Source organism: Mustelus asterias, chromosome 24 (assembly GCF_964213995.1).
Source record: "Mustelus asterias chromosome 24, sMusAst1.hap1.1, whole genome shotgun sequence".
Taxonomy (NCBI): domain Eukaryota; kingdom Metazoa; phylum Chordata; class Chondrichthyes; order Carcharhiniformes; family Triakidae; genus Mustelus; species Mustelus asterias.
Genome location: NC_135824.1, coordinates 21498281 through 21521152, shown reverse-complemented (window position 1 = coordinate 21521152; position 22872 = coordinate 21498281). Strand labels below are relative to the sequence as shown.

Genomic DNA, 22872 nt, shown 5'->3' with positions numbered 1-22872 from the left:
GTAGGACTAATTTTAATAACCAGACCCGGTTACGTCACTTCCCAACTTTCTCATCAAACCTAGCTGGCCTGACCGTTAAAACTGTATGGGGGCTTGGAGGCTGCCTCCAAGGATTGACAGTTCTTAGCTCACAGTAAGTGGTAAGGAGGGCTGTGTTGGGTTGAGGGAACCTGGGGCAGGCCCAGGCTTTCTTGTAGGGCATCAGTTACAACTCCCTTACTCAAGCATCAAGGCCTGGATGAGGTCCCAATGAAGTATATTCCCAGTCGGCCAACCAGAAGCAGAGAAAGGGTAAGTAAGCCCTTGCTCCATTTATGTTCCCAGTTTAACATTCCCCAAATAATTCACCCATTAACCAGGGAACGACATCCTAGATGACAGGATTGTGCACAAAATTTGGCTTTGTTAAAAAGTGTGTTCGACAAGAAAGAAAAATCTGGAGAAGCTCAAAGTGTTAAAAGTCTTTTCCTTCTACATTTGGCAACGTCAGCCTGGAGAGGACTTTGTACCTTTATCATCCATTTTTAGTTTTAATACTGTTTTCCTTTCCTTCCTGGCAATTTGCCCCCAGGCTGCTAATAAAAAGTTTATTTCCTTCCCTCAGCCACATTTGAAATGATTAGGCCTGTCCCAGTGATAAAGGATAACCTTGGAGCCAAACAGAAGTCCTGGACTTAGACAGGTCGGCACAGAGTTCCTGTCACCCAGCACCTACTGAAAACAGGTGTAGTATGTTTGACAGGTGTATGTACAAGCACCTTCTCAGTAGAGAGAAGATGATTGACGTTACTGATTTTTACAACTGTGAAAAGGTGGTTGAGGAAGGCAGGCCATTTATTTTGGACAGTGAGCCCAGACATTCACAGCGCAACTCTCTTGGGCTAGATTAGAAGTAAGAGCATTTTTACTTTTTCTTTGGGCATTGGACCAAGTGTAAAACAGTTTGCCAGAGAAATCAGAAAGTTGAATTAGTTGCTAGCTTTAAGAGAGAGCCTATTTCAAGGAAAGTCGGAGTCGTACGGAGCTATTAATAGATTCACATAGGGATTGAAATGAGAAAGATGAGGAGGAGGAAGTTCATGATTTGGTCTTCAAGAATAATGAATGGGCTTGACGGCCCGATTCTGAACTGTAATCTTCTGACTGAACTCAAACTAGCATTTAAACAAAGTCACAGTTCAAAAAACATTGTGTGGCATTTTCTGTCCCATTAGGATCAGCACAGACTAAGAACATAAATAATCTCCTCCAAGATCTGCACTAACATTGCCCTGAGGTTGGCTGTTAGGACAAATGCAAAAGCGTCCATCTCTTCTATCATCTCGAGAAGCATCTACTATCTACTCGCCTTAGTGTCTTCTCACATGTTGGAAATTGTTGGGGTGGCACAGTGGTTAGCACTGCTGCCTCACAGCTGCAGGGGCCCGGGTTCGATTCCCGGCTTGGGTCACTGTCTGTGTGGAGTTTGCATGTTCTCCCCATGTCTACGTGGGTTTCCTCTGGGTGCTCCAGCTTCCTCCCACAGTCCAAAGATGTGCTAGTTAGATGCGTTGGCCATGCTGAATTCTCCCTCAGTGTACCCGAACAGGCGCCAGAGTGTGGCGACTAGAGGATTTTCACACACGGCAGTGTTGATGTAAGACCACTTGTGACTAATAAATAAACTTTTAAAAAATGTTTAAATGAAGCCTGTTCTGCAACAAGTGAACAATGAGTATCTTGTCCCTTATTGCAAACTTTCTCACGACTTGCAAAGGACTTACATAAAATAAATTTATAAATAAATAAAATAACATAAATTTATTACATAACTTTCATGAGAGCAAGCCCGGCAACCTCCAGGAACCTTTCAACAACTCAATGTACAAAATGGCTCAATTTAGCACAATCTCAACATCAAGTAAATCCGATCCAAACAAGAATATAAACTGCAAAAGATGTTTTATGACAGCCAATCCTCCTGCAAACAAGATTACTTTCACCCTGTCTATAGAGAACACATATCGAGTTGGCTACTTTTGTGTTTAATTTTGCAAGCTCTCCAATTAATCGCACAAGTTCGCCAACCTTTTTAACCATTCCTGTTACTTTTTAAAAAAGTTTTATTCCTCCTTTTCCTCTTCCTTGTACATTCTGTTGCGATATTCCTTCCTTTTATTTAGGCTTCCAATAATTAAAGACGTAACACTGTGTAATAAAATTATAGAATTCCTGACAGAGGATTCATCCGTCTCCCACACGCCGAAACCTACCATTTTTGACTTTCTAACTTTAGTTTCTGATCTTAAGGAAGCTGGGAGAGGTTTCCAACTCCACCGGCCAGACCTGCCATTTCTCAATTCTTTGTGTAGGTGACTGACTTACACAAGAGTTACACCGTCCCAGGCGGCACAGTGGTTGGCACTGCTGCCTCACAGCGCCAGGGACCCGGGTTCAATTCGGCTCGGGTCACTGTCTGTGTGGAGTTTGCACGTTCTCCCCGTCCCTGCGTGGGTTTCCTCCGGGTGCTCCGGCTTCCTCCCACAGTCCAAAGGTGTGCGGGTCAGGTTGATTGGCCGTGCTAAAATTGCCCCTTAGTGTCAGGGGGACTAGCTAGGGTAAATATATGGGATTATGAGGATGGGGCTTGGGTGGGATTGTGGTCGGTGCAGACTCGATGGGCTGAATGGCCTCCTTCTGCACTTTAGGGATTCTATGAGGATGTGCTCAGTACATGCTCGACCTTTGACTGCTTGACAGCAACAAACACAGAGAAACGGCTAAAAACCTCATTTGCATTTGAACTTTATTTCCTTTTTCGAAATATACTGTTGTTTCTGGAGTTCCTGTATCCATTGTAATAACAAATACTTTATTTGAAAGTGATTTTGGGGAACCAGCGTGTTAGAAAAATGCAGGTTATAACGTGGAGACCATTTAATCCAAGACAAGCTTCTACTCCATGCTCCTCATGTCATTTCTGGCATTGCCTCTCACCTTGTTGCTGAAACCCAAATACTAACCCTGCAGATTTATTGCGTAGTGATCTGCGTGAAGAATCTTCAGGTTTGGCAGAGGGGAAGGATAGTAAGAAGCCTTACAACACCAGGTTAAAGTCCAACAGGTTTATTTGGTAGCAAAATCCACTAGCTTTCGGAGCGCTGCTCCTTCGTCAGGTAAGTGGGAGTTCTGTTCACAAACAGGGCATATAAAGACACAAACTCAATTTACAAAATAATGGTTGGAATGTGAATCTTTACAGGTAATCAAGTCTTAAAGGTACAGACAATGTGAGTGGAGAGAGCGTTAAGCACAGGTTAAAGAGGTGTGTATTGTCTCCAGACAGGACAGTTAGTGAGATTTTGAAAGCCCAGGCAAGTATTGGGGGTTACAGATAGTGTGACATGAACCCAAGATCCCGGTTGAGGCCATCCTCATGTGTGCGGAACTTGGCTATCAGTCTCTGCTCAGCGACTCTGCGTTGCCGTGTATCGTGAAGGCCGCCTTGGAGAACGCTTACCCGAAGATCAGAGGCCGAATGCCCGTGACCGCTGAAGTGTTCCCCAACAGGAAGAGAACACCCTTGCCTGGTGATTGTCGAGTGGTCATTCATCCGTTGTCGTAGCGTCTGCATGGTCTCCCCAATGTACCATGCCTCGGGACATCCTTTCCTGCAGCGTATCAGGTAGACAACGTTGGCCGAGTTGCAAGTGTATGTACCGTGTACCTGGTGGATGGTGTTCTCACGTGAGATGATAGCATCCGTGTCGATGATCCGGCACGTCTTGCAGGGGTTGCTATGGTAGGGTTGTGTGGTGTTGTGGTCACTGTTCTCCTGAAGGCTGGGTAGTTTGCTGCGGACAATGGTCTGTTTGAGGTTGTGTGGTTGTCTGAAGGCAAGAAGTGGGGGTGTGGGGATGGCCTTGGCGAGATGTTCGTCTTCATCAATGACATGTTGAAGGCTCCGGAGAGGATGTCGTAGCTTCTCCGCTCCGGGGAAGTACTGGACGACGAAGGGTACTCTGTCCGCCGTGTCCCATGTTTGTCTTCTGAGGAGGTCGGTGCGGTTTTTCGCTGTGGCGCGTCGGAACTGTCGATCGATGAGTCGAGCATCATATCCTGTTCTTATGAGGGCATCTTTCAGCGTCTGGAGGTGTCTGTTGTGATCCTCCTCATCTGAGCAGATCCTGTGTATACGGAGGGCTTGTCCGTAGGGGATGGCTTCTTTAACGTGTTTAGGGTGGAAGCTGGAGAAGTGGAGCAACCCTAAACACGTTAAAGAAGCCATCCCCTACGGACAAGCCCTCCGTATACACAGGATCTGCTCGGATGAGGAGGATCACAACAGACACCTCCAGACCCTGAAAGATGCCCTCATAAGAACAGGATATGGCGCTCGACTCATTGATCGACAGTTCCGACACGCCACAGCGAAAAACCGCACCGACCTCCTCAGAAGACAAACACAGGACACGGCGGACAGAGTACCCTTCATCGTCCAGTACTTCCCCGGAGCGGCGAAGCTACGACATCTTCTCCGGAGCCTTCAACATGTCATTGATGAAGACGAACATCTCGCCAAGGCCATCCCCACACCCCCACTTCTTGCCTTCAAACAACCGCACAACCTCAAACAGACCATTGTCCGCAGCAAACTACCAGCCCCCAGGAGAACAGTGACCACAACACCACACAACCCTGCCACAGCAACCTCTGCAAGATGTGCCGGATCATCGACACGGATGTCATCATCTCACGTGAGAATACCATCCACCAGGTACACGGTACATACTCTTGCAACTCGGCCAACGTTGTCTACCTGATACGCTGCAGGAAAGGATGTCCCGAGGCATGGTACATTGGAGAGACCATGCAGACGCTATGACAACGGATGAATGAACACCGCTCGACAATCACCAGGCAAGAGTGTTCTCTTCCTGTTGGGGAACACTTCTGCGGCCACGGGCATTCGGCTTCTGATCTTCGGGGAAGCGTTCTCCAAGGCGGCCTTCATGACACACAGCGCAGAGTCGCTGAGCAGAGACTGATAGCCAAGTTCCGCACACATGAGGACGGCCTCAACCGGGATCTTGGGTTCATGTCACATTATCTGTAACCCCCACGACTTGCCTGGGCTTGCAAAATCTCACTAACTGTCCTGACTGGAGACAATACACATCTCTTTAACCTGTGCTTAATGCTCTCTCCACTCACATTGTCTGTACCTTTAAGACTTGATTACCTGTAAAGACTCGCATTCCAACCATTATTTTGTAAATTGAGTTTGTGTCTTTATATGCCCTGTTTGTGAACAGAACTCCCACTCACCTGACGAAGGAGCAGCGCTCCGAAAGCTAGTGGCTTTTGCTACCAAATAAACCTGTTGGACTTTAACCTGGTGTTGTGAGACTTCTTACTGTGTTTACCCCAATCCAACGCCGGCATCTCCACATCAGAGGGGAAGGAACAAAGGACTGAGTAAAGGTGGAGCAAAGCGGCACCAAAACATGCTTTGTGATAATATCCAGGACATCATCAAACCAGCAATCCGCCGCTCCTCTCGCCATGGCAGAGTCAAGCAGATCTCGGGGGTTTGATCTTTGAGGAGACTCACGGGGCGCTGAAGATTTGCCTGGAGAATGTGATCAGGGATGCAGTCACCTACACTGAACACGCCAAGCGCAAGACGGTCACTGCCACGGATGTGGTGTACGCTCTGAAAAGCCAGGGTCGCACTCTCTATGGATCCGGTGGCTGAACAACTCAAACTCAGAGCGGGGCGCAATGGCACAGTGGTTAGCACTGCTGCCTCACAGCGCCGGGGACCCGAGTTCGATTCCTGGCTTAGGTCACTGTCTGTGCGGAATTTGCACGTTCTCCTCGTGTCTGCGTGGGTTTCCTTCGGGTGCTCTGGTTTCCTCCCACAGTCCGAAAGACGTGCCGATTAGGAGGATTGGCCATGCTGAATTTTCCCTCAGTGTACCTGAACAGGTGCCGGAGTGTGGTGAGTCGGAGGTTTTCACAGTAACTTCATTGCAGTATTAATATAAGCCTACATGCGACACTAATAATAAATAAATAAACAAACAGTCCAAAGCTGTGCGGGTTAGGTGGATTAACCATGCTAAATTGCACCATAGTGTCAGGAGAATTAGCAGGGTAAATAGGTGGGGTTATGGGGATAGGACCTGGGTGGGATTGTGGTCGGTGCAGACTCAATGGGCCAAATGGCCTCTTTCTGCACTGTAGGAATTCGATGTTTTCGCTGCGCTTGCTTGCCCTGTTTCTTCAATTTAATTGTACTTGTTCTCGAGGATGTGGGCGATCCGGGTAAGGCAATGTTTATTGCCCAACCCTTTGTCGCCCCGAGGGCACAGAAGAGTCTGCCACAAAGCGTGGAAGTGGAGTCTCCTATTATGTTCTGGGTTGTTAACTCAGCTTCGTAACCATCTCGGCGAGTGGCGAAACCCGAATTCAATGGGACGGGTAATTTGTGGGCCGGTGCCACAGAAACGATAATGAATGCTGCCGACTGTTGCGAAAACCCAACGAGTTGACTCGTGTTCGCCAGTGAGGTCCCTTACCTCAGACCTGGCTCAGACTGCATTGCATGGAAGACAGCGCGAGGTGAAAAAAGAGAAATAAAGATATTACACTTTGTTCTTTCATTCAAAAGCCTCGTGAGAGCCAATTCAGAAACAAAAAGGATGGCGCTGGAGAGAGGCAACTTCTTGCGAGCTGGCCCCTCTAATTTCATCTTTTATTCCCGTTTTGCACTTTTAAAACTGAATTCTAACTCTTCTAAACTTTCTAATGAGGCTCTTTTGAAATCTCTTATATTAAGTGCTTGCTTAATACTTAATATTAAGTATATCAATGCATGCTCCGACTCCTGACTCCTTTGCCAAGCTGAGAGAAAAATTTTCCCAAAGGTAGGGGAGTATAAAACTAGAGGGCGTAGGTTTAAGGTGAGAGGGGAGAGACACAAAAGGATCCAGAGGGGCAATTGTTTCACACAGGGGGGGCGAGTGTCTGGAACAAGCTGCCAGAGATAGTAGTAGAGGTGGGTACAATTTTGTCTTTTAAAAAGCATTTAGATAGTTACATGGGTAAGATGGGTATAGAGGGATGTGGGCCAAATGGGGGCAATTGGGATTAGCTTAGGGGTTTAGAAAAAAAGGGCGGCATGGACAAGTTGGGCTGAAGGGCCTGTTTCCATGCTGTAAAACCTCTATGACTCTATGACTAAGTTGATCTTTCCCTTCACCCTATCTGTAACTGCAACGCGAAATTCTGCACCCTATCCTTTCCTTCTCCCATATGTACTCCATGAACAGTATGTTTTGCTTGTATACCGCGTAAGAAACAATACTTTTCACTGCATCCCACCACGTAACAATAATAAACAAATCAAATCAAAGAAAAAGAGTGCAACTAAGGACTGGTTAAAAAAAAAACATTTATACTGTACTGCCAGGAAACGAGTCAGAGTTCAGGAGACGATGTTGAAAGAGGCAATTTTATTTGTCCCCTCAACAGCAAAAGAATAAGAGCGAAACAGAAATTGGCATGTAATAGGAGGGAGTGTTAGTCTCAACTCCTCCGGTTGTCTCATGTTAAGTGGTTTGTTGTACAGACATGAAAGGTCCCAGGTTCAACTTGCTAAAAGTTAATTTATTAGTCACAAGTAGGCTTACATTAACACTGCAATGAAGTTACTGTGAAAACCCCCAAGTCACCACACTCCACTGCCTGTTCAGGTACACCGAGGGAGAATTTAACATGGCCAATGCACGTCTTTGAACTGTGGGAGGAAACCGGAGCACCCGGAGGAAACCCTCGCAGACACAGGGAGAATGTGCAAACTCCACACAGACAGTGACCAAGCTGGGAATCGAACCCGGGTCCCTGGCGCTGTGAGGCAGCAGTGCTAACCACTGTGCCACCGTGCTGCCCCAATATTCCTCTTACATACACCTGGGCTGGGGAAGAGAAGGGGGCGGTGGGGAGCGGCTGCTGATTTCCCCCACATATTTGTATAGTCTGCCACCATCTATACAGCCTTTAGCATGGAAGGGGAGAATATATATTAAAAAACTCTCCCAGAGCAAAAAGATCTGCTCAGATGACACAATGTTTAGCTAACAGTTGTGGCCTTTCATTCATGTTGGACCTAGATAATTATTTGGTACTGAAATGTAAACAAGGTAAGTACACCTCCTGGCAGGGTTAGAAAAGTATAATTTCCATTTGACTTTACCGATGTCAGATTGCTTTGCTTTACATTGTTCACCCTCTAAGCCTTACAATGACGACATTTGCCAGAAACTTGATAAATTGTCTCGCCAAATACAAATATAATGATTCAATGATAAAGGTTAAAAGCAGAGGGTTTGTCGTCTCTCAACTGTTTTATATTGACTGATACTTAAATGTTTAACCAAGACCTAGTTCATTTTAATCCATTGCAGTAGTTTCTGATACCCTCAACGAACAAAGAGCATGAGATGAGCAAACATGAGCTGCCTCTGTCGCTAGAAAACGCGCCGTGCAGGGGAGGGAGCATAAAATCCCACCCCAGGATTTAGGAAAATGTACTTAGTTGGAGAAATTCTGATCAGAGATGTAATTGTACAACACTAACAGCCATTTCTACCCGTGCCTATTTGGTTGCCAGTCCTAAGGGAAAGGTCACTTGGTTAGACTGCTAGTCATAGGGTAAAGGCCACTCGGTTTGGTTGCTGGTCTTAGGGGAGAAGTCACTTGGTTAGACTGCCGGTCATAGGGTAAAGGTCACAGACTCAGTCTGCAATGCAATGATGCACACTGATAGCTGGTTTGGCCAAGAATTCACAGTGAGTAATATGTGAAGATGAAATATAACAAGAACCATGCGCACTTGCTGAAAACTACAAAGGAAATTCAGCACTTGAGGGAAAAACATCAAACCAAAAATAACTATGAAACATTACTCAAGATGAAGACTTTCCGTAAAAGTTCCCCAGCCAAACCCACAGGATATTAACAGTCAAAACAGGACATAGCCTCTAGAACTCACAAATCTGCTGGAGTTGTTGTTTCTCACTGTCTTAGCATTTCCAAATGCTTCTAGAAGTGGATTTGATTGAAGAATGATGTCCTTTATATGCTGTAAAAGAGAAAACACACCCTCCTTAAAAAGGAATGATAAATTACTGCATCATAACCTAATGTGAAAGTTTACTGCATTGGTCGATAAAAAAATATTTCCCTCTACCTTCATAAAATTCTGTCTGAAGTTCTTCGTGCTTGTTACCTTGAAATAAACTTTACCTTGACCAGCTGGATGATACCACAGGAAGTGTAGGAACCACATCAATGAACCATAGGCAGCTTTGTTATTGAGTATTCAAGAATTCTTGTCCTAGGACATTTTGGAATTATTGGCTGTTGCGTTAATATTTGTCAACATCCTTGATGGATTCAAACACTTGTCAACATGGACAAGTTGGGAATAGGGTCTGTTTCCATGCTCTAAACCTCTATGACTATGGACTTAATAACTTACATGATCTGAACTCCCACCAAAGCTTTGGGTGGAAATCTCCCAATTTGAGACTAATTCCTGTGTTGGGGGTGGGAACACAGAGCTGGCAGGAAAACACGACAAATCTTCTGATCCCGATCTCATTAATGATGCACCCGGGTCTTTCACACCGTATTCAGTGGCGGGGTAGGCCTGGATGGCGCACAGTCCATCGTCATGTCATGTCTGGGTGCCATTTTGAAAAGGCTCCCAAAGTTACTGACCCACAACTGAAGAAAGCATGTGGACCTCCTGCAAACGAAGATGGATTTCCAGGAACATTCTGATCCCCTCCAGGACACCTGATCTGGAAGGTCCATCTGCAGATGCACCCAGGAGTGTTCCAGGGTCCAGGGTTGGCTGGCGACCTGTACTCTGGAGGCAGCCGCAGGCATTGAGATGAGTCCCGACATCTGCACGTCACGTTATTCCCAACATGTTTCACGCCGGTGTGTTTTCCCAGCGGCATCACAGAGAATCTGGCGTGGGGAGGGGGGGTCAGGCCTTCCTCTGTGTCCCATTAACGGGATGCAGATGTGGCTCACACCAGCCTCTGGAAGATTTTCCAACCTGCCATGGCGGGCACCAATGGAAGATCCTGTTGCAAGTTCACGCCACGTGAAACCAATTTCTGACCCTCCCGCCATATTCTCCCATTGTGCCAGCCATCGAAGCCGCCGGCAGGGGCTTGGGAGAAGTCCGCCCTATCTTAATGGGGCAGGAGGAAATCAACAGAAGCCAGATCAAATTTTGGGTGCATTCCAACTGCAGCATATTTGGCAAACTTATACTTTCGACATCTGCACGAGACAGCAAAAGAAAACATTGATAACGTAGATCTTGCTCTAAAACGATGGAACTTTACCTGTACTTTGGGTCCACCACCAGAAACTCTGGAAACGTAACCCATGATGTATTTTGCAGCCACCGTCTTTCCAGCCCCACTTTCGCCGCTGGAAGCGAAAAAACAAAAGAGGAAAGGTAAATCTTTGTAGTTACACTGCCCGCTGCAACACGCGTCTGTGCTGGGCAATCCGCCATCGCTTCTGCAATAAAACGTGATCAATGATTACACCTGACGGCACTATGGTGACCTGAGATTTTTGTTGTAAGGCAGAGATAGTGCAAGCACAGTAAGTAGTCTCGCAACACCGGGTTAAAGTTCAATAGATTTATTTGGTAGCATGAGCTTTCGGAGCGCTGCTCCTTCATCAGGTGAGTGCAGCTCAGGAGCCACTCACCTGATGAAGGAGCAGCGCTCCGAAAGCTTGTGCTACCAAATAAACCTGTTGGACTTTAACCTGGTGTTGTGAGACTACTTACTGTGTCTACCCCAGTCCAACGCCGGCATCTCCACATTCATAGTGCAAACAGACTGCAAAGAGAGAAAAGAAATGAAGAGTTCGTGTACCATGGCTATGTGCCATTTGAAGCACCACCAAAAGGAAAGAAATGCCAAGACAACATCTTGCGGAAACTGTGCATTCCCTTCGATGGTGAGGCCAAATGGTCATAGAGAGCTAACTTTACAGTAAAGCCCACAGCCACATCATTAAGTGACGTTCACGTGTGTCGAATGGGGAGGGATTTCACTACCATCTATTCTTCCTCCTTATTGGAACAAAGAATTATTGGACCAAAACTGCAAAAACGGTACATTTCACTATATTTTTGTAATGCATTTCTTACTTCATTACACAGATATCATCATTGCTGTGATAATGGTACATTATAGTGTTCTGGAAATGAGCCATTGGATGGTGAGTTCTCAAGTCTCTTACCAGAAGAGAATCTGGGTATTTCAAGATAATGCTGGATATGCTTCAAAAAATAATTTACTGATTGTTGACATGAATAAAGCTTTATATCAGTCTAAGCTTCTCAGTTATTCAACTTGATAAACAGCAGAACCGTGATTTAAATGCTTTCTATTCTGGTTTTCAGCTAGTTCGGAAGTTTTATGGTTTGCACAAATAATTTATCTGTTAAGGGTCTGACGGTCCTCAAAATGCTGGGTGTGATTTCTTTTTCATGTTTTATTTGATGTTTCACATAAAAATAAAACAGTTTAAGAAATCTTTCCAATGTAAACAGCTCCAGACTCGTGCCTAATACGAGTTCCTGAATGAGATGATTGAACACCACTAACACATCCTGAAGTTCAGAACACGACTTCCTGTTCTCACCCTTTCCTCTATCAGTCCACCCAAAAGGCAATCAGAGCTCTGTCAAATCCAGTCTCTTATGGCATCATAATAGTGAATAATAATCGTGAATAGAAACATGATCATAGCCTCGACGGTATCTGCAGAATGAGGTGAGGGTGGCACGGTGGCACAATGGCTGGCACTGCTGCCTCACAGCGCCAGGGACCCGGGTGACTGTCCGTGTGGAGTCTACACGTTCTCTCCGTGTCTGCTTGCGTTTCCTCTGGGTGCTCCGGTTTCCTCCCACAGGCTAAAAGACGTGCTAGTTAGGTGCATTGGCCATGTTAAATTCTCCCTCAGTGTACCTGAACAGGCGCCAGAGGGATTTTTACAGTAACTTCATTGCCATGTTAATGTAAGCCTACTTGTGACATTAATAAATAAATTGAGAAGGATGATGCAAGTCCATGGATGAGCAGGTTAGGTGGATTGCCCATTCCACATTGCCCCTTAGCGTCCCAGGATGTGTGGGTTCAGAGGGATTAGCGGGATAAACACGTGGGGTTATGGGGATAGGGCTTGGGTAGGATGATCTGTCGGATAGTTGGTGCTGACTCGATGTGCTGAATAACCTCCTTCTGCACTGTAGAGATTCTATGATTCTGAGGTGGCTAATAAACTTGTAGGCTTTTGGAGTAGAACAAGCAGGACTTTAGAAACCTGAAAAACTTGATTGACAGGAAATCAATTAAATGAAGTCAAACAAAGCACAAATGGGTGGGAGAGATTAGTGTAAATAGAAAGTATGGAATGCTTGATATTTGCATGGAAGAACCAGACAGAAAATAGCACTGATTACTCCATTCATTGCGGTGAATTGGAAATAATTATTACCTGCATTGAATTTTGGAACGATCCCCACAACAAGGATGAGTGGTTAAATCAATTAAACTTATTAATTAATAAACATTAACTTTACCAGATTGATATCCATCAGACTTTCACTTATGCAGAGCAATTGCCTTTTCTTTAACGCTTTGCATTGCTGTTGACCATCCAACTTCTCTTCCTGGCCCTCAGGCTGATACTTGGTTCCCTCTCATCTGGTTCTGCCCTTCCTCCCTTTCTAATATCCCCTTTGCTCTCCATTATTGCCTGATCAAGCCTCTCTGAAGAGCCGCTGGACATTTATCAATGTCAAAAGCGCCCCATAACCACATCAATACAAAAGGCCAACACTGCGGAGGCTGGAAATCTCAAAATAAAAATAGAAATTGGTGAAAATACGCAGCTTGTCGGGCAGCGTCTGTGGAGAGGGGAACAGAGCAAATGGGCTGGATTATCAGAGGATCACCAGGTTGGGCTTGGAAAGTTATGGTCCCAGAGATGCCTCCAGGACAGTTTTGATTTCAGCAAAGCCTTTGACATATAAACTACATCAACTGCACTCCCCTCATCTACACACCTGGTCACCTCCTCATAAATATTCAATCAGATTTGTTAGGCATGACCTCCCTCTGACAAAGCCACGTTGACTATTCCTGGTCAAACCTTGCCTCTCCAAGGGGAGATGGATTCTCTCCTTCAGAATCACATCCATCACATCAGCTTCTTTCTTTTACAACAGTAACATGCAATTATCTGATGAAAAATCATTGACTTGAAATGTTGGACTGGATTTTTCAAAGAGGGTTGAAAAGAAGGCAAATGGACATGGGATACAGGGTAATTTGATTAGGTGGATTCAAAATTGGTTTAGTTGCAGGGGACAGAGGGTGATGACAGAAGGCTGCTTTAGTGACTGGAAGCCAGTGTTCAATGGTGTACCACAGGGATCTATGCTGGGTCCCCTATTGTTCATCATTGGTGTGATGGTAGGGTGTTGGGGAGAGTTACAGAACAAAGTGATCTAGGGGTACATGTTCATAGCTCCTTGAAAGTGGATTCTTCTTCAGAGTGGACAGAGTGGTGAAGAAGGCATTCGGCATGCTTGGTTTCATCGGTCAGAACACTGAATACAGGAGTTGGAATGTCTTGTTGAAGTTGTACAAGACATTGGTAAGGCCACACTTGGAATACTGTGTGCAATTCTGGTCACCCTATTATAGAAAGGATATTATTAAACTAGAAAGAGTGCAGAAAAGATTTACTAGGATGCTACCGGGACCTGATGGATTGTGTTATAAGGAGAGGCTGGATAGACTGGGATTTTTGTCTCTGGAGCGTAGGAGGCTGAGGGGTGATCTTATAGAGGTCTATAAAATAATGAGGGGCACAGATCAGCTAGAAAGTCAATGGCTTCTCCCAAAGGTAGGGGAGTCTAAAACTAGAGGGCATAGGTTTAAGGTGAGAGGGGAGAGATACAAAAGTGTCCAGAGGGGCAATTTTTTCACACAGAGGGTGGTGAGTGTCTGGAACAAGCTGCCAGAGGTAGCAGTAGAGGCAGGTACAATTTTGTTTTTTAAAAAGCATTTAGAGAGTTACATGGGTACGATGGGTGTAGAGGGATATGGGCCAAATGCGGGCAATTGGGATTAGCTTAGGGGTTTTAAAAACAAAGGGCGACATGGACAAGTTGGGCCAAAGGGCCTGTTTCCATGTTGTAAACCTCTATGACTCTATTTACACTTTGGAAGGAGTAATTTGACAAGGAAGTATTCAATTAAAGAATGACACTTCTGAGGAACAAAGGGACCTTGGAGTCTTTGTCCATGGGTCTCCGAAGGTAGAAGGGACCATAGAAAAGGTACAGCACTGGAGGATGCTATGTGGCCCATCTTGTCCATGCCAGCCCAAGACACCCAGGTGCAGCTGCTAATCCCACCTTCCTGCAGAAGGGCATGTTGGCAGGGTGGTGAAAAAGGCATATGGGACACTTGCCTTTATCAATAGAGGTATAGATTACAAAAACAGGGATGTCATGTGGAGTTATATAGAACTTTGATGAGGCCACAGCTGGAGTACTGTGTGCAGTTCTGGTCGCCACGTTATAGGAAGGATGTGATTGCACTGGAGGGGGTGCAGAGGAGATTCACCAGGATGCTGCCTGGGATGGAACATTTAAGTTATAAAGAGAGGTTGGATAGGCTTGGGTTGTTTTTGTTGGAGCAGAGAAGACTGAGGGGCGACCTGATCGAGGTGTACAAGATTATGAGGGCCATGGACAGAGTGGATAAAGAGCTGCTGTTCCCCTTAGTTGAAGGGTCAGTCACGAGGGAACATAAATTCAAAGTGAGGGGCAGGAGGTTTAGGGGGATGTGAGGAAAAGGTTTTTACCCAGAGGGTGGTGACAGTCTAGAATGCACTGCCTGGGAGGGTGGTGGAGGCGGGTTGCCTCATCCTTTTGATGCACTTGGCACGTCATAACATTCAAGGCTAAAATACTGGTAAATGGGATTAGGTTTCCTCACCTGTCAGTGCAGACATGATGGGCTGAAGGGCCTCTTCTGCATTGTGTGATTTTGTGCCCCCATCCCCAGTTTCTTGGCAGTGAGAGGCAACTGCTTTTGGCCAATGGCGGAATCTTCTGGTCCTGATACATCAATGGGATTCCCGAATGAATCCACCCCACTGCCGGGAAACCCACAGCAGGGGAACGCCATCAGTGCAACCGGAGGATTCCACCAGCATCAACAGCTGGAAGATCTCACCCGATGCTTTTAAACCTCAGAAGCATTTCACAGAATGCCTACAGTGCAGAAGGAGGCCATTCGGCCCATCGAGCCTGCGCCGACAACAATCCCACCAAGACCCTATCCCCGCAACCCCACATATTTCCCCTGCTAATCCCCCTGACACTAAGGGGCAATTTAGCATGGCCTATCAACCTAACCTGCACATCTTTGGACTGTGGGAGGAAACTGGAGGAAACCCACGCAGACACGGGGAGAACATGCAAACTCCACACAGACAGTGACCCAAGCCGGGAATCGAACCCGGGTCTCTGGCGCTGTGAGGCAGCAGTGCTTAACCACTGTGCCACTGTGATTTAAATCAATACGAAAGTAACCTTTCATTTTACTGAAGTGCGAAAGAAGAGGAAAAAGGAATAGGAGAAAGGTCTGCTTTTAAAAAGGATTACATTTAAAAAATAGCCTCGACGCACCATCCACACATCATTCATGAACAGTTATCCTGTTATTGTTCCTCACACAACTTCCCATCCTTTTTTAGTCAACAGTGTGGAATTTTATAGGTTTTTGGGTTACATTCTTTATTATTCAGTCCACTTCCACAAGAATGCAGTAAACAGATACGCAACACCAGAACTGGTTTTATATGGACATGCACGAAGGTTTCTCTGTGTGTGTGTGTGTGTTTAAGAGAGAGTCACACTGGGAACATGTTAAAAACGTTGGTGGCTCCAATTTCAAGTAACCTTGCAACCGGATGAGCTTCCCTGGGACTTCAGAACAATGCACACACTGTCATTATAATTAATGCGCACACAATTTCTCCGATGTCACACAGTGCCACTCTGCACAGATGGATGGGATCCAGCGCCAACATGTCTTTCATTATGGATGACTAGCATTTATAAAAGGGTGGGGAGGGGGGGGACGACGCAAAAACAGGGGTCTTGCACTTGCCCCTCTGGCACTGGCTCAATCCTGCGGTATCGTGAGAATGTGAGTGCAGGCAAGCTGGGGCTGCTGAGTTGCCGCCACGATGAAGGGGCCAGATGTAAAGACAGGCGGACACAGATCGCAAGAACTGCTCTGGTATAAAAGCAATTTGATTCGACCTGAACGAAAGCTAGGGAGAGATCGTCCATCCAAATACAGACTGCTGAACTCACTGGGGTAGCGCAGCAATTAATGCTTTGCATAATTAATCAAAGTCCATGAAAAGGGAGATAGGAAAAGATTGAAATAGCTCTTTGGCATTAAGGATAGTAACAAAGCAACCAAGAAGTGCAAGCATTTTAATTGATTATACATTACTATTGCGTTCCTACATTAGGCAAAGGGGCAAAGTCATTCTCCACAGTTTGCAGCGATTACATTACTGCAATGAAGCTCAATGTGTACTGCAGCTGCTAAGTGCTGGGTTATGGCAATAACAATGAGTCATTTAAAAGGAAAGGCCGCAAAGAAGCTATAAAATCCTCCTGCCGATCATTTTTGTGACATGGTCAGTAGGAAACCAGAAAAGAAAGAGGAAATGAGAGGAATTTCCCCAGGAACATTCAACCCGGCTTCAATAAAATACACAACTTTCATTACCTGATGATGACACATTGATTTTCCCCATCAATAATCATGTTCCGATACATGTTATCTGCCAGAGCATAGATGTGAGGTGGATTTTCATAGGGGGCCTGGAGTGTGAGGAAAACAGGTAACGTTAGCGACAGAATGGAGGTAGCAGAGTCACAAATCCAAACTATAGACTATCCCCATGACAACAGGTGACCAACAAATAAATTTGGAGAGAGTGGGCTAAGTACCATGGGGTTGTAGGAAAGTGAGATCCAGAAACAAGGGAACTTAATGGCACGCCATGCCTTCCAATCTCAGACTTAATCAAGCAGATTAAAGTACAACCGCATTTCAAAGTGTTTTTTGGTGAGGTAGGATTGGAGCTGGGTCCCAACCTGCAAATTCCTGTGCCTCCAATGTCGCCATCGAGGGAGGCATTAAATTCCGCACAACGAAATCTTTACGTCAAACAAAGAAGATAGGAGCAGGAGGAGGTCATTCTGCCCTTTGAGCCTGGCTCCACCATTCATCACGACCATAGCTGATCGTCCAACTCAGTAGGCTAATCCTGCTTTCCCCCCGCAACCACTGATCCCATTCGCCTCAAGTGCTATATCTATATCAAAGGTCAAGAACACTGGTCCCTTGCGATTGCATTGTGGGTAAAAAGGCACAGGCTGGGATTTTCCGCACCCCTCCCGCACTGAATTCCGGCAGCGAACGCGGTCTGCCATTGGCCTCCAGTGGAATCTTCCAGTCCCACCGAAGTCTATGGCATTTTGTATGTCTTGCCGGCCCCACCGACTGGGGGGAGGGGGGGGGGGTCGCCTTCGGCGGGACTGGAAGATCTGCCAATGGGAAAGGCTAGAAAATGCTTCCCACAATCTTTTAATTTATATCCTCTCCACTATTTTAACAAGGCATTAATCCATTCATTTCAATGCTCCACTAAAAACAGTGAAGAAGGTGCCAGATTTTAGGAAACCTCTGTTCTTGGGTGTCTGATGGGAAAATATGTCAAGTGACAGAAAAGTGCTTGAGCAAATTGAAATGGTACAATACAGAGATAAAAATAAGACAAGGTTACAGATTGTCAGGGTTAGGGGGAACATGTGAAGATGTGCAATGATAAGCGATTGACAAAGTTAGAAATGGATGCATGTGGAGATGTAGGGTTGGTTTAGGCTTGAAGTAGGGCCCTGAATGGAAAAGTATAAAAATTGGCAAAAGACGCGGAGATGAAGACCCAAGAGGAAGAGAGAGAGGAAGAAAAGAACTTTGAGACTCACGAGTGTGCAATTCTCCTCACTGGAATAGAAGCTATATGATCCATTAGATGTTGTGTGTTGCTGCCTAAACATGGTTAATCTCTGCTTTATAAGCATAAAATATTATTGTCACAGCCTTTAGTCATCGAGTCATAGAGGTTTACAGCGTGGAAATAGGCCATTCGGCCCAACTTGTCCATACCACCCAGTTTTTACCATTAAGCTAGTCCCAATTACCCGCGTTTGGCCCATGTCCCTCTGTACCCATCTTACCCATGTCTAAATGCTTTTTAAAAGACAAAATTGTACCAGCCTCTATTACAGCCTCTGGCAGCTTGTTCCAGACACTCACTACTCTCTGTGTGAAAAAATTGCCCCTCTGAACCCTTTTGTATCTCTCCCGTCTCACCTTAAACCTATGCCCTCTAGCTTTAGATTCCCCTACCTTTGGGAAAAGATGCTGGCTTCCTGTAAAGATCAATAAAAGTAAAACCTTATACAGCGATACTTTGCATAAGACTGTTAAACATTGACAGGTTAATATCCCTATGTCATTCAAGAGTTCAATGTTCAATGATGCATCTGCCCCTGAGACAAGCATCAGATTTATTATGCCACATCTATACTTGAAAACAACGCTCTTTATTTACTTTGAAGTGTCACAAAAAACACTTTGAAATGTAGTTGCACTTTAGTACAGCACAGAAGGGGGCAATTCGGCCCATTGGGCCTGTGCCAGCCCTTTGAAAGGATATCCAATTAGTTTCACCCCTTGCTTTTCCCCATCTCCCTGCAAGATTTTCCTCTTCAAATATTTACCTGGAGATGTTTGCTCATTATCAAGCTCATTCCAACATGTATTGCAGGTCAGAGAGAACAACAGTTTTCCCTTTTCAGGACAGCATTTCAACTGTTTTAACATTAATTTGACTATTTTCTCTCATCCTTGAGATGGAGTAACGATTTCATGAATGTTGATAGCCCTCTCTCTTACTCACTCAAGTGACTATTATTCAAGTGTGATGCAAATCAGTAACCATACAACCACGTGAGGCATATGGTTGGATGGGAGATTATGTATTGACAAGTCATAATCATGTATAATGTACAGGCAAAAAAATCTTCACGATGAAAAGCAGAAATATCCCCATGTGCATCTACTTCTGCGCTGTACTAAAGTACAATTGCATTTCAAAAACTTGCCTCGTACATCTCCTTTAAACCGTGCCTCTCATTTAAGGTGCGAGGGGCAAGGTTTAAAGGAGGTGTACGAGGCAAGTTGTTTTACACAGAGGGTGGTGGGTGCCTGGAACTCGCTGCCGGGGGAGGTAATGGAAGCAGACATGATAGTGAGTTTTAAGGGGAGACTGGACAAATACATGAATAAGATGGGAATAGTGGGATATGGTCCCCGGAAGGGTAGGGGGTTTTAGTTCTGTTGGGCAGTATGGTCGGTGCAGGCTTGGAGGGCTGAAGGGCCTGTTCCTGTGCTGTAATTTTCTTTGTTCTTTCACAGATTATTGGAGGGTGATCAGCAGCAGGAACTGGCACTGATTCCCCCCCCCCCCCCCCCACCCTCCCTCCTCACCCCCCACCCCACAGTTCCCCCCACCCCCACACCCTCCCCTTCCCCCTCATCCCCACCCCCTTTCCTTCCCCCACCCCCTCCCCCTTCCCCCCCACCTCCTTCCCCCCCCACCCTCTCCCCCTTCCCCTCATCCCCACCCCCTTTCCTCCCCCCACCCTCCGCCCCTTCCCCCCTACCCCCACCCCCTTTCCTCCCCCCACCCCCACTCCTCCCCCCACCCCCACCCCCTTCCCCCCACCCCCACTCTCTCCCCCTTTCCCCCCCACCCCCTTTCCCCCCACCCCCTTTCCTCCCCCCCCCACCCCCTCCCCCTCCCCCCCCCCTCACCCCCTCCCCCTTCCCCCCCCCTCACCCCCTCCCCCTTCCCCCCCCCCCCACCCCTCCTCTCTTCCTCCTCCCCCGGGGCACTGTAGCCAATTGTGATGCATTTAGTACAGTCTTGGTGAGACCCTGATCCTATTGGCCAGTGTGCGCTCGCGGCCACAACAGGTGGAACATCCATCGAGTGAGCAGCTGGGTGAGATCTGCCTTGGTTATTGTTAATCGTCCCCCAAATCTCAGTCTTTCCCCCCCGGGTGAAGTATACTCACTGCTCCTTGGTACATTTCGATTTCCTTTTCTCCAAAGTATGGCATTTGTTTGAATGGGTTCACCGAGATAAGCACAGGCCCGATATATGTCTGCACAGGTTAAGGTTCAACATATTAAGACAAGACATTAAGATCAATATAGAAATAGTGACAGAGGGGTAAACAGAAACCTTTTTCAAGCCTTGGAATGAAAGGCGTCACCTTGGAAAATCTGAAGTTTACAACAGGTTTCTTAGTTCAACATTTTCTATTGAGGGGATAATAAACTGACCATTTATATATTTATGGTTCTGAATTTGACAAGAGCAGTAAATCTGCTGGGTAATTTTATGCTTTGCTATAATCGGAATGCCATTCCCAGCGGATGGTGGCACAGTGGCTAGCACTACTGCCTCACAGAGCCAGGGACCCACGTTTGATTCCAGCATCGGGTTACCGTCTGTGTGGAGTTTGCACATTCTCCCCGTGTCTGCGTGGGTTTCCTCCGGGTGCTCCGGTTTCCTCCCACAGTCCAAAGATGTGCGCGTTAGGTTGATTGGCCATGCTAAATTTACCCTAGTGTCAGGGGATTAGGAGCGTAAATATGTGGGGTTACGGGAATAGGGCCTGGGTGGGATTGTGGTCAGTGCAGACTTGGTGGGCCGAATGGCCTCTTTCTGCACTGTAGGGATTCTATGATTCAAATACTTATCCAATCCCTCTCCAAAGGATTTATATCACTTTTCATTACATGATGTTGGCTGTGGTATAAAGGCAAATAAAAGGCAAAGTCACCATCGTCCCAGGTGACCTCGGCTCAAAGTGGAGAACTGACTGGCTTTGGAGGGTAGGTCTTATGAGGAAAGGTTGAGGGAGCTAGGGCTGTTCTCTCTGGAGCAGAGGAGGCTGAGGGGAGACTTAATAGAGGTTTATAAAATGATGAAGGGGATAGATAGAGTGAACGTTCAAAGAATATTTCCTCGGGTGGATGGAGCTATTACAAGGGGGCATAACTATAGGGTTCGTGGTGGGAGATACAGGACGGATATCAGAGGTAGGTTCTTTACGCAGAGAGTGGTTGGGGTGTGGAATGGACTGCCTGCAGTGATAGTGGAGTCAGACACTTTAGGAACATTTAAGCGGTTATTGGATAGGCACATGGAGCACACCAGGATGATAGGGAGTGGGATAGCTTGATCTTGGTTTCAGACAAAGCTCGGCACAGCATCGTGGGCCGAAGGGCCTGTTCTGTGCTGTACTGTTCTATGTTCTATGACTGGTGGTGATTTAATCTGAGGATCACCACAACTCGGGCAAGGGGCAAGGTTGAGAAGGCGGGGCCTTCATAAATAACCTCAGCCGGTACGGGAATTGAACCCACGCTGTTGGCATCGTTCTGCATCACAAACCAGCCAACCAGCCAACAGAGCTAACCGATCCCCATGTACGCAAACACTGAAGGATAGGCCCTACTCCTGTAACCCCACATATTTACCCTACTAATCCCCCTGACACTAGGGTTAATTTAGCACGGCCAATCAACCTAACCCGCACATTTTTGGACTGTGGGAGGAAACAGGAGCACCCAGAAAAAACCCACACAGGCATGGGGAGAATATGCAGGCTCCACACAGACAGTGAACCAAGGCTGAAATTGAACCCGGGTCCCTGGCGCTGTGAGGCAGCAGTGCTAACCACTGTGCCACCGTGACGCCTTGAGAAGAAGTTCCAACAGAGAAACTTCACAAATTAAAGTTCACTTTGTCCCTTAAAATGTTTCTTCCCTTCAATGTAGGTTACCTCTGGTTATTTTGTATAAAACTAGAAAGTGTTGCAAAAACTCAGCAGGTCTGGCAATATCTGTGGGAGGAGAAACAGAGTTAACGTTTCGGGTCAAATATGACTGTACTTGGAAACCGTTATTTTGTAGACTGGCTGTGGCCTGGTTGGAGTGACTTGCAGGAGGTTATCTGACAACAATTCAATATGAAGCAGGTATGCTGGCAGTCAATGATATGCAAGGAGCTACAGGATGCACCACCAAACGGCAATAATGATAACAAATAGCCACAGATAGTCACAACCAGCACCACCATCTTGCCTTGTACCTGTAGATTTAGGACACTTTCTGCCATCTAGCTGAAACAGAGAGGTTACGGAAACAAGCCATTCGGTCCAACAATCCGATGCTGGTATTTATCCTCCACGCTTATCGTGTTTAGCCAGCCTGATCTCCAGATCCCTCCAACTCCTTTTCCTTTGTTCACCTTCCAATTTAATCATTAGTTTTAGCACAGTTTCTGCTCTAATCCTGGAAGAAGGGAATTTAACAATCAAACTAAATGCACAGTGCATACACAAGGAAACGTATCAGGAAAGGATTTATGGCTGCAACCTAATTTTAGGATTAGCATCAACTATTTATATTCAGAATGTTATCTTCATACCAGCTGAACTCTATTCAATGAGAACAGTCACGTTTCCCCCAGGCATTAAAATAAAAGCTTTCATTGAAATGGAACATTATCTCTGATTAGAACAAACCCCCCCCTTCC

General features: G+C 46.1%; 1 protein-coding gene across 3 annotated transcripts in view; it reads right to left on the bottom strand.

Moving 5' to 3' along the window:
• Positions 1 to 22872, bottom strand: part of myo1ea (myosin IEa) — a 157413-nt gene that overhangs the window by 82945 nt on the left and 51596 nt on the right. For all 3 annotated transcript variants that reach the window (XM_078241408.1, XM_078241409.1, XM_078241410.1), the window contains exons 3-6: positions 20339 to 20428; positions 16917 to 17011; positions 10410 to 10497; positions 9038 to 9127 (exon numbers count right to left, since the gene is read on the bottom strand). In XM_078241408.1, coding sequence (XP_078097534.1) covers positions 9038 to 9127; positions 10410 to 10497; positions 16917 to 17011; positions 20339 to 20428 — 363 coding nt within the window. The remainder of the gene's footprint in view (positions 1 to 9037; positions 9128 to 10409; positions 10498 to 16916; positions 17012 to 20338; positions 20429 to 22872) is intronic.